This window comes from Drosophila miranda, chromosome XR (assembly GCF_003369915.1).
Source record: "Drosophila miranda strain MSH22 chromosome XR, D.miranda_PacBio2.1, whole genome shotgun sequence".
Classification (NCBI taxonomy): domain Eukaryota; kingdom Metazoa; phylum Arthropoda; class Insecta; order Diptera; family Drosophilidae; genus Drosophila; species Drosophila miranda.
Window position 1 is genome coordinate 44818428 of NC_046674.1, and position 16143 is coordinate 44834570.

The window sequence follows — 16143 nt, forward strand, 5'->3', positions numbered from 1 at the left end:
GTAGGCAATGATCAATAGAGTTGATATTGCTAGGGCTGCATAGGCAGCGAGTTGATGGTGCTGCACGGTGGTGAGATGGTGTGGCAGCTCGTGATGATTGATGGCTGATAGTTGCTGGCATAGATCATCAAGTTCTTGAAGATAGTCTGATGTCTGATTCTTCAGTTGCCACATTGGTGGCCAGGGTGATGTCTCCGGTGGGCTCACGTCACCAAACCGAGTGTAGGTCGATTTTACTTCGCTGATTGTGGTGCTGAAGGTGCTGATGCTTACTTCAGTATTGCGAGCAGTGCATCCAGGGGACATGGAAAGTAGACCAGTTCCTTCCAGTGTTATGGTTGACGGAACTCCGTTGCATACTGCTTGATGTTTAGTTGTGGAATGCGTTGCGAAGATCCATTTATTTGGATGCTGAGTTTTAAGCCACACCATGTCAGCCTTTGCGTGTGTTACCTGATACAGTGTTTCTGTTTTATTGTTAAACAGTTGAAACTCACAGCGATTGTCCACATTGAAGATCGTCTGATGGTCAAAGCAGATGAACTCCTCGTTGTGTACTTTAAGACAACGTCGGAGTTCCTCTTGGGTAGTGCCCATGAACTGGTCTCGGTGGATGTTCACAGTTACTATGGTGGTTTTGAGGTCAAATAGACTCCAGCTTGTTGAATCCCAAAACGGAATTGGGATGATGCTGAAGACTTCGAGCTGAGCTGTTGAGACCAGAGGTAGCGTCAACTTGAAGATGACGAGTATTGCAGTCGGGGTTCCTTCGGCTCGCATGATTCTGTATAGTTGAATCACCTCTTTCGTTGTGACCGGCAGCATTTGCTCTTGTGGCAAATGATCCCGTATCTGGTCTAGTTGGTCTCTTATTTGTCGGACTGCATTCGTTGGAGACTTGTTGTGAGTAGGGTTAATTGTGCTATTAGTCTTAAGTGCGCTTGAGTCAGATGATCGCTGTGATATGGCCCTCTTTCTCGGTTGATAGTAGCCATATGCTGTTCCAAAATTTTTAGGCGATTATCAGTTGATACTTTGTCTTTTCTGACTACGTTAATTGTCGCGTCGACAATTGATGTTTGCTTTTGGAGTAGATGTAGTAGAAAGTCTGGGTGCATGTCATAACGCCCAGTGTCATAACGCCCACGGGCGTTAACACACTAAATTTTGTGTCATAGGGCCCTCGGGCCCGTGGCGTTATGACACTGGGAGTTATGACATGTACCCGAAAGTCTTCATTGGTTTTCACTTTTTCAATTACTTGAGTCATCTCCTCAGCGTATTTTGTGTCGAGAACACCAAAAAGACTGCTTGCTACATTTCCTATGATATCCAGCGGCGATCTGCGTTTTCGAGAGTTTTTCATTAAAACGCTTCCTGTTTGTAGCTCGTTATACACATGTTGAAAGTGTTGAAGTATGGAGTTACATGCCGGAATATTTTTTAGTTCAGGGCCTAAGTATCGTAACTCGGACATTCCAGCAGACATTAGTTCCATATCCCTCCAATATGGGTCCAAGTCATAGTATACAATCATGGTCCACTCAGAAGTTGCTATTCGTGATGCTCCAAGCTTCTCATAGAATATTCCAGGCTTGTTTGCGAATTGTGTCACATTTATTGACTGTGACAATGCTAATGGAAGCATGAGCAACAGCACTAATAATGTTGATGTTAATGTAGGTAACAATTTTTTTGTTCGCTGTGTGGGTGGCTCATCAATCTCCGTGGTGTCACTGATCACGTTGTGGTAACGTTTGATTGCCACATCTTCTGGAATTAGCGGCGCTAGACGAGTGATCGGGCACGACCACTCGTACTTGGTTGTCCTGTCCAGGATATGTCTTAATGATGCGACCCATTGGCCACTTCATTACTGGAAGGTTGTCTTCCTTCACCAAATAATCCCTCAGGTACGTTTGGGGAAGCGGTCTTCCATTTATGCCGAGCTTCTTGGAGGTATTCCGTAGACAATTGTTTCCAGAATGAATGCTTTAGGCGCGATACCAACTCCCAGCGCTTTACCAATGTTTTTCCTTGATGATCAACATTGACGTCAGGTGGCGTTGTCAATGGTTCACCAATCAAGAAGTGTCCTGGGGTGAGTGCTGTTGTATCACTGGGGTCATTTGACATTGGAGTTATGGATAACATAGAGAACAGGCTCACAAAATTCGAAGTAATTCTATACACTTATAACCATAAATCGGTTCATAATACTACAAAAAGATCCCCAGCTGATACGCCAGACTACCAAATTATAACACCCAACTGAATAAGGTTAGAAAGATCAATCATTTGAATAACGATAGAATCGACTTTGGAGTAGACACACGCTACAAGAGTGCACCGCTAGAAAAAAAAAAAACCAATCCGTTCAAAAGAACAGGGGAAATTCGGCAGGTAGACGAAAAGCACTTTGAAGAGAAATATAGAGGGAGGAAAATCACCTACTAAAAAAACGAAATTCAAAAGAAAAAAAAATCTAATAAAAGTAAATATGATAATTGCAGAGTACCCGAAGAGAGTACTGGGAATCTGGAGCTACAACATGATTAAGATTATAGTCTTACTAATGTTCACCGTCCTACAGTCTACCGGACAGAATATAGATATAGATCCCATCAACTCAAGGAATGGATATCTCATATTCAAAACAGATACCATTAATATACCCATTAATTATGAATATCATTATTTAACAATTAATATAACAAGAACAGATGAAACATATCAGAGTTTACTAGACCAGGCAACCCAATTTAATAACGTAATCCAAGTTCAATATTTAGTCGAGAAATTACTACGTGAATTCAATGGCATAAAAATAGCCTAAAGAAACAAAAGAGGCCTTATAAATGCAGTAGGCACAATTTATCTAGATCAAGATGATAAAGTCGAACTAGAAGGGAAAATAGACAATCTGGCTAGCCACAGTGTTCAAGCTAACGAATTAAACTTAATAATTCAAGCAGTAAACTCTGGCATAGAAGTTGTCAATAAATTAAACAAGGATAATGATAGAAATAAGCAATTAGAAATACTAATATTTAACCTTCAACATTTTACTGAGTACATAGAGGATATTGAATTAGGCATGCAGCTAACAAGATTAGGGATTTTTAATCCAAAATTATTAAAGCAGGATTACCTGAAACACATTGATTCAGAGAAATTATTAAATATCAAAACATCTACCTGGTTAAAATCAGACACTAACGAAATACTAATAATTTCCAACAACCCACGAGAGATCAGAAATATTCCTATACTTAAAATTGTCCCATATCCAGATGAAGACAATAACATTCTCACTGACCAAACGCAAAAGAATTATTACGTTCTAGAAAACGAGGTATATGAGAAAGAATCAAAACGAAAAATAAATGACGAATGTATAAGTTAATTTTATCTTTATTCGAAGGACAAAATAAAAGATTATTTTGATTCTGTTCACTTTAGCGAAGTGCTTTTATTGAATATCAGAATGTGACTGCTTAAATCTAGAATTATAATTCTTAAAGAAACCTATCGATGAACGCGGCAGAGGAACTTCGGCAGAGGCCGAATTGTTGGGGTCTTCAGAATTATTGTAGGCGGCGGCGTCGGTGGCGACAGCGGAGTTGCAGTTATTGACCGGCAATAGGAAGTCAATGTTGCTGGTCGATGTTGGGGGTGAAGAACAGCGGAGTCATCAAAAATGCATTGTCGACATTATCGCAGTCGCGACGTCGAAGACGGGGTGGGGGCGATGGTTTCTCGTGAAGTGCTGACTTGAAGTGGAGCGCATAAGCACTTCCAGAAATACAATGTTTCGGTTCTTGTTTTAGGCAGGAAATGGTTTTTACTTTTTGTGTAAATTGTGACAGAATTCTTGCGCATTGTTATTACAATTGGGTAATAAACTATTGGGCAAGAATTTTTATACTTTTTTCTGTTTTAATTGGAAATAAGAGTATTGAACTCTTAGGGTGTTAACTTATATCAGGAAAAGTCAAACAAATAGCCACAAAATGTCCATACACCAAAACACACCAAAACTTTCAAATAAGTTTCATAGAACCCAATATAATGTTAACTTGGAAATTACCAAAAACCATATTAAACCAAGTTTGCCTAAACCAAGAAATAAAATTAGAAGGCAACGCATTAATAAAAATACATAATGGCAGTGTACAATTAAATGAATTCTTAATATCTAACTCAATACCAGAATTTGCACAAAGCATATACATCAACAATAACGTAACAAAAATTAACCATTGTCTTATTTGCAAACCAAAGAAATCGTAATAGAAAATACGCGATTAAATAATGTATTATATGTAAGCTCAATACTGCTATTTGTCATAATCATAATAGGATTAAGTTTCAAATTGTTTAATCTAAGTAAAAGCAATAAGCCTAAACCCGACTCACACATAGAAACATCTTTAGACGAAGACGGGAAATCCCCAGCGTGCACAGTTTTAGATGCACCTGAACTATATCCAAGGATAATCGCCTGAGGACAGGCTTAAATCTAACGATGGGGGAGTGACATATCTATAGTCCATGCTCCGCATACCCTTATCTATGTCTGTTACCCTGCACCCACATACTATAAACAATCCAACACCCTCAGCCTCGAATCCCACTTGATACTTCTTCCGGAAAATGTAGGCAATGATCAATAGAGTTGATATTGCTAGGGCTGCATAGGCAGCGAGTTGATGGTGCTGCACGGTGGTGAGATGGTGTGGCAGCTCGTGATGATTGATGGCTGATAGTTGCTGGCATAGATCATCAAGTTCTTGAAGATAGTCTGATGTCTGATTCTTCAGTTGCCACATTGGTGGCCAGGGTGATGTCTCCGGTGGGCTCACGTCACCAAACCGAGTGTAGGTCGATTTTACTTCGCTGATTGTGGTGCTGAAGGTGCTGATGCTTACTTCAGTATTGCGAGCAGTGCATCCAGGGGACATGGAAAGTAGACCAGTTTCTTCCAGTGTTATGGTTGACGGAACTCCGTTGCATACTGCTTGATGTTTAGTTGTGGAATGCGTTGCGAAGATCCATTTATTTGGATGCTGAGTTTTAAGCCACACCATGTCAGCCTTTGCGTGTGTTACCTGATACAGTGTTTCTGTTTTATTGTTAAGCAGTTGAAACTCACAGCGACTGTCCACATTGAAGATCGTCTGATGGTCAAAGCTGATGAACTCCTCGTTGTGTACTTTAAGACAACGTCGGAATTCCTCTTGGGTAGTGCCCATGAACTGGTCTCGGTGGATGTTCACAGTTACTATGGTGGCTTTGAGGTCAAATAGACTCCAGCTTGTTGAATCCCAAAACGGAATTGGGATGATGCTGAAGACTTCGAGCTGAGCTGTTGAGACCAGAGGTAGCGTCAACTTGAAGATGACGTGTATTGCAGTCGGGGTTCCTTCGGCTCGCATGATTCTGTTTAGTTGAATCACCTCTTTCGTTGTGACCGGCAGCATTTGCTCTTGTGGCAAATGATCCCGTATCTGGTCTAGTTGGTCTCTTATTTGTCGGACTGCATTCGTTGGAGACTTGTTGTGAGTAGGGTTAATTGTGCTATTAGTCTTAAGTGCGCTTGAGTCAGATGATCGCTGTGATATGGCCCTCTTTCTCGGTTGATAGTAGCCATATGCTGTTCCAAAATTTTTAGGCGATTATCAGTTGATACTTTGTCTTTTCTGACTACGTTTATTGTCGCGTCGACAATTGATGTTTGCTTTTGGAGTAGATGTAGTAGAAAGTCTGGGTGCATGTCATAACGCCCAGTGTCATAACGCCCACGGGCGTTAACACACTAAATTTTGTGTCATAGGGCCCTCGGGCCCGTGGCGTTATGACACTGGGAGTTATGACATGTACCCGAAAGTCATCATTGGTTTTCACTTTTTCAATTACTTGAGTCATCTCCTCAGCGTATTTTGTGTCGAGAACACCAAAAAGACTGCTTGCTACATTTCCTATGATATCCAGCGGCGGTCTGCGTTTTCGAGAGTTTTTCATTAAAACGCTTCCTGTTTGTAGCTCGTTATACACATGTTGAAAGTGTTGAAGTATGGAGTTACATGCCGGAATATTTTTTAGTTCAGGGCACAAGTATCGTAACTCGGACATTCCAGCAGACATTAGTTCCATATCCCTCCAATATGGGGTAACATATATGCTACAATGCGTTGCAGTTTGTGAAACGAGTTGCATGTCTGCATGTATATAATTCGTCCCCAAGTGCGCTAGGTGTGATTGGCAAGTTTACATGTTTAGCCTTTCTCTCAAGATTGCTGGGTTCTATGATGGGTGCCTTCGTGAATTTGTCTCGAGATCCGTGCAGGTATAATGGTCCATATAGCCACAGATTGTGATCTGCCAGTCTGCTTGCTGCGATCCCTCTCGACAAGACATCGGCTGCGTTGTTGGCCGATGACACATGACGCCATTGTGACTGGTTTGTTAACGCCTGGATTTTGGCTATTCGATTTGCCACACAGGTATGGTATGTTGAGGATGATGCGTTTATCCAGAATAGCACAACGGTGGAATCACTCCAAAAGCATCCTGGAACCGTGTTAATGTCCATGTGCAGATCCTGTCGGACTCGGTTTGTGAGTTCGGAACCAAGGACTGCAGCATACAATTCTAACCGTGGTAGTGATTGTTTGGCTGTCGGCGTCACACGTGATTTGGAACAGAGCAGTCTTAATGCTTAGTCTGTCTTTATATTGTGTTGCCAAGTGATCTAGACATTTCGTTGCTAGGAACGGAGCAGCTGTTGTCCCATATGTGACTGTCTTCAGGCGATAGTACCTGATATCTTGGGAAGGGCTGTTTCTCCAGACTATCATCTGATGGAATTGATCCTCCGGGCTCATCCACACTTGTCGGTACATCTTTTCTATGTCCGCTGTGAACACGTACTTATGAACTTGAAATCGTAGCAGAATGGACATAAGTTCTCTCTGAGCTGTGATTCCAGCGGTCCAGCATGAGGCATCGAATAGTACCCTAAGCCTTGTTGTGGTGCACTCAGGTTTGAGTACACAGTGATGTGGAATGAAGTAGTGTTTTTTAGGAACCTTTGACGCTGGTAAAATCTTCATATGTCCTAGTCCTTCGTACTCTTCCATGAAGTTTACATAACTCCTCCAAGTTTCTGTTGAGATGCGGCGCTCCAACGCTAGAAATCTTTTTGTTGCAGTTTCCAAAGACTCCCCCAGGGCTGAAGGGTGTTCGGAAAATGAAAGTTTTAAAATAAACCGGCCATCCGAAGCTGTCTGAAGGTTTTCTATAAAATGAGCTTCGCACTGTGCTTCTACTGGAGTGCGTGGTTTTTCTTCCGGCTCTAGATTGTCCAGAGTCCAGAATCTTTCCATGAGCTCGTTGACTCCCGTTGCACAAATGGGTGAAGAACTGTGGGCAGACTTGACTTTTCCTGCCACAATCCATCCCAGTTTTGTATTTTGTAGCCACGGGCGTATCCTTAGCTGCTGTTGATCTGGGAGCAGCAACGAATAGTAATGCTCGGCTCCGATTAGCTTGTCGATTTTGCCTGGCTTATGGAAGTTTGGATCTGCCAGTGAGAGCTTACTTGGTACGTTTAAGCTCTCTGAATCGAGTGCCTGGGCTGGTTGATGAGCTATTTATTATCTGTGGTAATACGAAAGCTTCAATTATTTGCGTAAAACCATTGTGAAGGGATTTCATGAGCACATTTACTCGTGCTCTGCTGGTCTTTGATTGACCTCCAATTCCTTCGATCCGTAATGTTGTCTTTTAGTTTGAGTGACAACATTGATGCCATTCATTCAGAGATCAAGTTTATCTGTGATCCTGAATCTAGCAGTGCTCTGAAGTTAGCAACCTGCCCGTTGTTGGCTTCTACTGGCACCTTTGCTGTGGCCAGTAGATTCTAACTATTGTTACTTGCTGCACCAACCGTCGGTGCTCTTGATTCGGTAGCAGCGCCCGATGCTGTTTCCAGATGTAGCATCGTGTTGTGCTTCTTGTCGCACTTGAAGCAGTGTCGACCTGGGCATGCGTTTGTCTTGTGATTTGTTCTAAAATTAATTAACGCACATTTTTTGTTTTTGTGCCAATTTAGTCGTTCCGATGGAGACTTGGAGCGAAATTCTTCGCATCCGTAGAGCCAATGGCTTGCTTTCTTGCAGAATGTGAATAAAGGTGCTCGTGCTCACCCTGTGTTTGCTGATGCACATGTCGTGCCTTTTGGCTCTCTCCTTGATGCTGGTGGCTTCTTACTGGTTCCTAGAACTCGAATTCTTTGCTCTAAGAAATGAAGCATCGTGTCCAGCGCCTGAATGTCCTTTGAGCTTCCCAATGATTGCTCATACAAGGCCTTTTTTGTAACATCCAGTTTTTTTCTGATAATGGCAATCAATATTGGATCCCATGTAGATATATTGATGCCCAATCCCTTTAGTGATGCAAGGGATTCTATGGTTGTTATTTACAACTCTTTTAATGACTTTGGATCGTCATTAATTGTTTGATGATTGAGGAAGCGGTTCAGTACCGTATTCGAAACATCTCTGGATTTGTTGTATGCTTCAACTAGTATTTCCCAAGCGGCTTCATCATTTCCTTCCTTTAGATCGATATGTCGGATCTATCTTTCTGCCTCGCCGGTAACGGTGGTTTTAAGATACCACATTTTTTTCACCGTAGGCATGTTGGTTTCTTGAACCATGAATGAGAACAGATCGAAGAACTGTGCCCATTTTAATAGATCCCCATCAAACTTCGGAATGCTGATGCGTGGAAGATGTACGTTGTCCGTGTTTGTACCTCTGTACCTTACTTTCCAGTGTTAGGTAGGCTTCCATGTCATATCCTCCTTCCACTGGGTCCTCGTATTCCTCATGAATGGTGAAATGGACTTCTTGTGCTTGAGTCCATAGTGATTTTATCAAATCACTTGATGTGCGTTCTTCCGCCTCTGTAAGTTGTTTCAGATTGCGTTCTACGGACTCTACTATGGCCTTTTGTCGGCGACATAGTGCAAGCAATTTGCTGTAAGCCTTCGGGGACTTCTGGATCAGATCGCTTTCTTTAGGACCTACTGGAGGTTCCTCATGATTTTCTTTAGGGACAATTTGACGTTCCCCACGAACGCTAGTTGTCTGCGATAGCTTGTCAATGCATTCGGTAAAAATCGTAACGTATTTCTTACATGTTGTACGTAAGTCTTCCCGAAAATTTACATATTCATCCGTTTTGTCTGTATCGCGAAGTTTGGAGTCGTTTTTGTTGAAACGATTCCATGCATTTTCGATTGCCGATATATTGGCTTGAAAGTAAGAGGCCATTTGCTTCCTTTCTTGGGGACCTCTTTTAAAGTTCCGAATGCACCTCGATATCTCCTCGCCAATATCTTGCTGCACATCCATTGCCATTGTAGCGGCAGCCTCTTCCTCCTTTTGTGTATCCATTCTATCTGTTTGTACTTATTACTTTTTGACCCGTTGGGAGTATTTTATTTGCTTTGCAGCTGGATACGCTCCGAATCGCAACCGTTGTTGGTCAGAAAGTAATAGTATGATAAACAGTGATGTATTAGATGGAGGGATTTGTGCTGTTTCCAATCTATGGAACGCACGAACAACAAAAATGATTGCCTCGATGGTAATCGAATTCTGTAGCTGTTTTTCTGTTGGCTGATAACCTGAATATGTCAGATCTGCCACAGTGATACTTATTGGTAGGAGATGCTACCGTAAGTGTATGGCCTGGTGCCAAATTTTATTGAAAATGTCCTGTTGACTTCTTCAATCCGATGTCCAGATCGAATGCTTTCACTGTATCTTGTCTGACAGTTTGAAAGGATGACCAAGGTCGGGAGTCACCAAATGTTAATGTGTATGTGTGTGTAGGAAGCTAGGTTGTATACGGTACATAAACCGTCTACAGTTTGGTCGTCGCAACTAGAACTTGAACCAGTTGGACTGCGGAGTGGGTATCCTACGGTGCGCAAATGAGGATCTGAAGACACGGCGACAGCCTCTGATGATTGCGATGGGAAAATGAGTGACAGGCATTTGTGGTACTGTTTCTGATATGGGAGGGAGCGCACAGGCTCCTCGTGAGAGTGTATTTTTAGATAGGGTGCACTTACCCTATGCGGGGTGTTATATTCCAGTGCATTTACTTAGGTACTTGGCAGCAATAAAGTAAATAGTTTATTGCTTGATCCCTTTTGATGGGTTCGAGCTTACAAGTGCTATTGTTTGTTCTCAGTTGCTAATGTATTTCTCGTGTCGTCATATTTATTTACATGAAATGACATGAACAATTGTATTTATGAGTATTTGTGTATGAGAGTTAGAGCTGGGTCGACCACTCACTACACTATCGATACATCGAATTTTTGTGTGAGATTTACACTATCGATGTTTTGATTTCGATTTGATTCGATAGTATGCGATAGTGCTCAAACATTTTTTGATCACATCACTATTTGATTTGCATTTGTCACAAACAGACGCGTGTAAAATGGTGTTGGTGGCATTTTATTTTCCAAATATGGACAAATTTGTGCGAATTGCATGTGTCAAGGGTAAGTGCCATGATTGAATTATTGCTATGTGCAAATTTTCATTTTAGTTTTGTTCATACACAGATCCCGACAATAGCAGTGAAGGAGAATCGCCTTCTTTAAAAAGGCAGCGAGTTGGCAAAGCGAAGGTCGGGCTTTATTTTGAGAGGTCCAAAGATGGCAAGACCGCCAGGTGCATATACTGTTCCAATGATTATACAACACGTTGAATTTATTCGACCACGTTAAAAGTGCATCCCGGCATTTCATTTGACGAATCGCCAAAAGAGACGCCATTTTTGGAGGGCTATTACGCTCCCTCTTTTGAACGAAAAAAAATGATTGACAGGGCTTTGCCCATACTTGTTTCGCAAGACATGCATCCATTTATGATTCTGGAGGGTCGCGGGTTTTGCGAGTTTGTAAATATCCTTGATCCTCGGTACAACCTGCCTTCATGAAAAACACTAAGAAACGTGCTTATGAGTGGCATGTACAATGAATTGAAGACGAAACTGTGTGCACTTTTGGATGGTATTGAAAGCTGCGCCATAACAACGAACTGTTTAACTTCGAGAGCTAACCAAGCAAATATAACGGTTACATGCCACTTTATAACGAAGGATTTTGTTTTGCGCACAGCAGTATTGGCCACCAAACCATTACTTGATAGTTTAAATCAGTCAGACGAGAGGAATATTTTTACTAAAATATTAGCAGTTACAACTGATAGTGCCAATTCTATGAAGAAAGCTTGTGAACTGTTGAAAAAATAACGTCTACCGTGCTTTGCACACACAATAAATTTAATATATACTACCGGAAAGTGCAAACTGATTGTCACGTATTTTAAGTCTAGTCCAATTGCACTTAGAAAATTTCAAGCAGAGCAAAAAACCACAAAAAAGTACAGCTTGAAACAAGAAGCGCATTTTATATAATAGAGCGAATAATTTTAACTATCTATAGTGCTATAGTGAAAGTTGATTTTTTTATGTTAATTTAATAATGATTTAAAAAATCCCGATACAATCGATAGTATCGAATTTTTTGTTGAAAAACCTCGAGAATATCGAATGTCTCAACTATCGATGTTTTCCCAGCTCTAAGGAGAGTGCACTGCATATTCTGTAATACTAACTTGGTATTAACTTTGTGACTGAACAGAAGGCATGGCAGCTGCTCAAAATGGTGCCATCGATCTTTTGGAAGCAGCAAGAGCAACCTGCAAGAACAGCAACGAGCAGCAAAAAAAACGGGAAGGAAGTGGCACCGATGCTGCCGTGGTTTTTGGAGGAGCAAGCCGCCAGAGTGCAGACGGGCCACCGCCAGCAACGGGCGGAGCCCTTGCGTGATGAGAGGTGGACTCAAAGAAGCGAGTCGCCGGAGCTGGAACTGGAAATTATGGCATCACCTTTTGTTACCCCAGAGCCGTCCACCCGAGACACGTGGTCGTCACCGGGAACACCGCAGAGCACGCAGACAATAAAGGTGCTCTGTGTCTGGAGCGGATGGACCAGCGGCGAGGTCGGCCGGCAGAAACCGGCTGGAGGCGCGACGGCAGCGGCGCCAGGAGTCGTGCCAGCGACGCGAGAAGGAACTCTGTTGTCGCGAAGAAGAGCGCCAACGGATGGAGGAGCAGAGGACAAGAGAGGTGGTTCGGTGGCTGGACACCACAATGCAAGAAGCCAGAGCAGAGCCCGAGGCCCGCCAAGCAATGGCGGAGGCAAGCGAGGCGCAGGCCCAGGCGCATGAGAGAAGCCAAGAGGATGCACCGCCGACGCCGTCGCCGCCGCCGTTCATACGGGTGAAGGCATCGACGGAGCTGACCAACAAGGGGCCGGCACAGGTCAGCCGGAGTCCCAAGAGCCGACGGCCCAGGAGGAGCGAGAGCCGAAGCCACAGCCACAATGGCAGGGACTGGAGAGCGCGGAGTGCGGGCCATTCGTTTCGCAGAGCGTGCATACGGCGGTCAGAGAGCGGATGGTATGGCATCACCAGGGCTGAAGAAGGGTATAAGGCCAGCGCGGCGTGGCAAATTTGCCGGTCAGCGACCGGGGACGTGGAATGGCAGAGAACGCAAGGAGCAAGCCGTGCGGCTAGCGCAGTGAGAGAGAGAGGGACAGGCGGGATAGGGCCGGCAGCGGACCAACGCAGGACCATATATGGTCACAAGATCACGCCACCGCGGCGATCCCGTTACGAATGAAGTGGAAAGACGCGGAGTCGCCGATGGAAAATAACTGACGACGCGTGGGAGAGGCACCATAAGGCCAGGACGGCGGCGCCCTGGGCACCGTCAGGGAAGTCGATAAAAAGGGAGCCACGGCAGCGGCAAGAGGAATAAGATCGGAGTCAGATATCGAGTGCGGAGCCTATAAGCGAGTGAGATTAAAGTCAATCAGTGAAAACCACAAGTCCGTGGAAAAGTGCAGTTGGAACCCAAGTCCCCCGAAGGACAATTAGCACGGCGAAGCTCACCGCTCAGGAGGTGAGTAACCGAGGAGAGAAACCATTTGTGTGCGGACGAGGCGGGCGCTGATTCAGAGCCCCACCCGTTGCCTGAAGGAGTCTCACCGGGAAGTAGCCTCTGAGCTGGATTAGCCTCGCGTGAGTGTCGCTACGGAAGGCATCCAGGTAACTTACTTGATCGAGGACGGCTGTCGGGAGGCGAACCATAGCCGTGTGCGGAGTTGAGAGGGCGGACGAGGCGGAGCCGAGTCAGAACCCCGAGCGGTAGCACTGGCGGAGGCAAGCCTAGGAGTAGCCCCGAGGGGAGGTAAAGATAGGTTTACGACTACCCAGTGTGATAGCCCGTAAGATAGATACCGTTAAGATACCACTAAATAAGTAATCAAACCCACCCAGTGCCTCTCTACTTGTCGTTGAGGCAACTTATAAATTTGTTGCGGCGAACCCACCGATCACTGAGCCAGCCCAGCTGAATCATACGGAACAAAACGATTCGTTACAATTTATGCAGTCGCTATGGAACAAAAGCATAAAGTTGAATTAACACGAAAGCCTGCCCCAGGATCTACATACGACATTGAATGAGCTGACTTCGCAGTTGTCGATGGTCGAGAACTTTAAGTTTCTACGTTAAGTGCTTTGGCAGCAAGCAGCAAGATTAGAAATGCACGCGTTTTGCGATGCGAGCCAGGCAGCATATGGCGCCTATATATACATGCGTTCAGAACCTCTTGGAATTGCGCAAAGTCATCTCTTATGCTCTAAATCCAGAGTCGCACCCTTGAAAAGGATGACTATTCCCAAGCTTGAGCTATCGGCTGCCCTCGTATTAGCCGAACTAGTTTCCACCATAGTTAAGGGATTATCAGCTCCATGCCAAGTACATTGCTGGTCGGATTCTTCCATAGCCCTTGCCTGGATTCGAGAATCACCATTGAATTTTAATATATTTGTTTATAATCGAGTTCAGCGGATTCAGGAGCTCACCGCTGGAATGATTTGGCAGCACGTGCCCAAAAAGTTGAATCCGGCCGACATCATATCACGTGGTTCCACGCCCGCTGAACTAATGGATAGCAGCCTTTGGATTTCTGGACCACCATTCTTGCGTCGTGCAAGCTCAGAGTGGCCTGCAGGCTTGGAAATTCCGACTGATGTACAAGAACATCGTCATGCAGCATTGGTTGCTTCAAATGAAAGCGATGTATCGTACGATTGAAAATTTCCAAACTCATTCGGATCCATGCAGCGCGTTTTTGCATATATACATAAATCGATTCTACATTCTCAAGGACAAAGGCGTAGCGCGGTCGAAGGGTCAACTTACCGTGACATAAAAAATGGTACGGATTTGCTCATACGGGCAATTAATCACCAGCAATTCTCGGAAGAGATAAGGGCCCTCAGCAGCAAACAGGATCTACCGCCAAAAGGCACGATGGCCTCACTGAATCCATTTCTGGATAGCTTTGGATTGCTTCGGGTTGGAGGCCGCCTCCAAAATGCCGAATTTGACTACGACGCGAAGCACCCGTTCTTGCTTCCTAAGGGACATCTTGTCACTGTCTCAATTATCATATTTTTTCACGAAAAGTTTCTCCACGCAGGAGCTCAAGGATTGCCCGGATTGCTTCTGCAAAAATTCTGGCCTATTGGTGGACGTAAATATATTACGGGCATCATTCGCAAATGCGTTGGATGCTTGCGTTTGAAGCCAGTGCTGAGGGAACATATCATGGGAAACTTGCCTGCGGATCGCGTAAGGACTAATCCAGCATTCCAAACATCGGTGTTGATTTTTGCGGACCGTCGTATTACAAGTCGGAAGTCAGAAGTAGGCCTCCTATCAAATGTTACCTCGCTGTCTTCGTATGCTTTAGCACCAAGCAACTCATTTGGAAGTCGTTCGGGATTTGTCTACAGAATCCTTTCTGGCAGCATTAAGGCGTTTTATAAACCTGCGTCTCAAACCTCGAATCATCTCTTCAGACAACGCAACAAATTTTGTAGGAGCAAAAAATTAGCTTTCGGAACTTCGGCAAATGTTCCTCCTCACTGTTAAAGCAGCAAAATATCATTTTCATCGCATCGTCGGTACCTAAAGTTTTACTCTTGATGAAATTCAGACCTTGGCTTTGTTAAATTGCCGACCGCTTTATGCAATTACAGAAAGTCTCGATGATCTGGATGTGCTCACGACAAACCACTTTCTCAATGGAGCCCCAAATGCTGCTTTCGACGAGTCAGACGTGACGCATCTCCGGGTGAACCTACTTAATCGATGGCAGCGGCTGTGTCAAATGAAGCGGGCGTTCTGGAGAAAATGGAGTACGGTGTACCTCTCGATTCTTCAGGAGTGGCGGTCATCGTCTCCAAACATCAAACATCGGAGCAGAACCCAGCCGATTAGCTTCTTGCCAAATAGCACTGAGTATCGGGTATAATAATATTAATAATCTATGCCATGAGAATTAAAATAGCACGAAGACTGCAAACGATAGAACTTCCCTACCCAAATCCCTACCAATTGACTGTAAATGATTATCCGTAATTGTAATTATAGCTATAAAGAAAATTTTCACAAAAAGGTTCACAAAAATCCAAATACAAAACGAGGGGGAACTTTGCTGCGGACACCGCAACTCTACATTTGTACCCGATACTTAGTCAGTATGGCTCTCATCCGGCAGACGCCGCTAATATTAAGCGACACGACAAAGAGTGCGTGCGAGAGAGACAGAAAATCAGTTTGAGCGTGAGGTCGGGCGCTGCGTAGCCACTGCAAATTGATTTGTTCTTTTTGGCTATAAAAATGATCCGATCTGATCCAGATTCAGCAACCGGATAGATATGGTTATTTTCTATGATTGTGCGTTATTGTGATTTAGTTTTCTCGAATCTGCAATATTGTGGATGCAACAGATTTTCGTCCTTTGTGGGGGCGGAAGGGGGTGGGGCGAAATTTTGAAATATACGTTTTATAGTGAGATCTAACAGAAGTGTGGATACCAAATTTGGTTACTCTAGCCTTAATAGTCTCTGAGATTTGTGGATGACCCAGATTTTCGTCCTTTGCGGGGGCGAAAGGGGGTGTGGCGAAATTT

General features: G+C 44.0%; 1 protein-coding gene across 1 annotated transcript; it reads left to right on the forward strand.

Annotated features, from left to right (window-relative positions):
• The first annotated feature begins 10445 nt into the window (after window positions 1–10445).
• On the forward strand, window positions 10446–13786 carry LOC117186344. The gene is made up of 2 exons (XM_033387022.1): window positions 10446–10588; window positions 10652–13786. Exon 2 carries the CDS (start codon window positions 11756–11758, stop codon window positions 12320–12322), a length of 567 nt encoding a protein of 188 aa, XP_033242913.1. The 5' UTR covers window positions 10446–10588; window positions 10652–11755; the 3' UTR covers window positions 12323–13786.
• Window positions 13787–16143: the final 2357 nt, after the last annotated feature.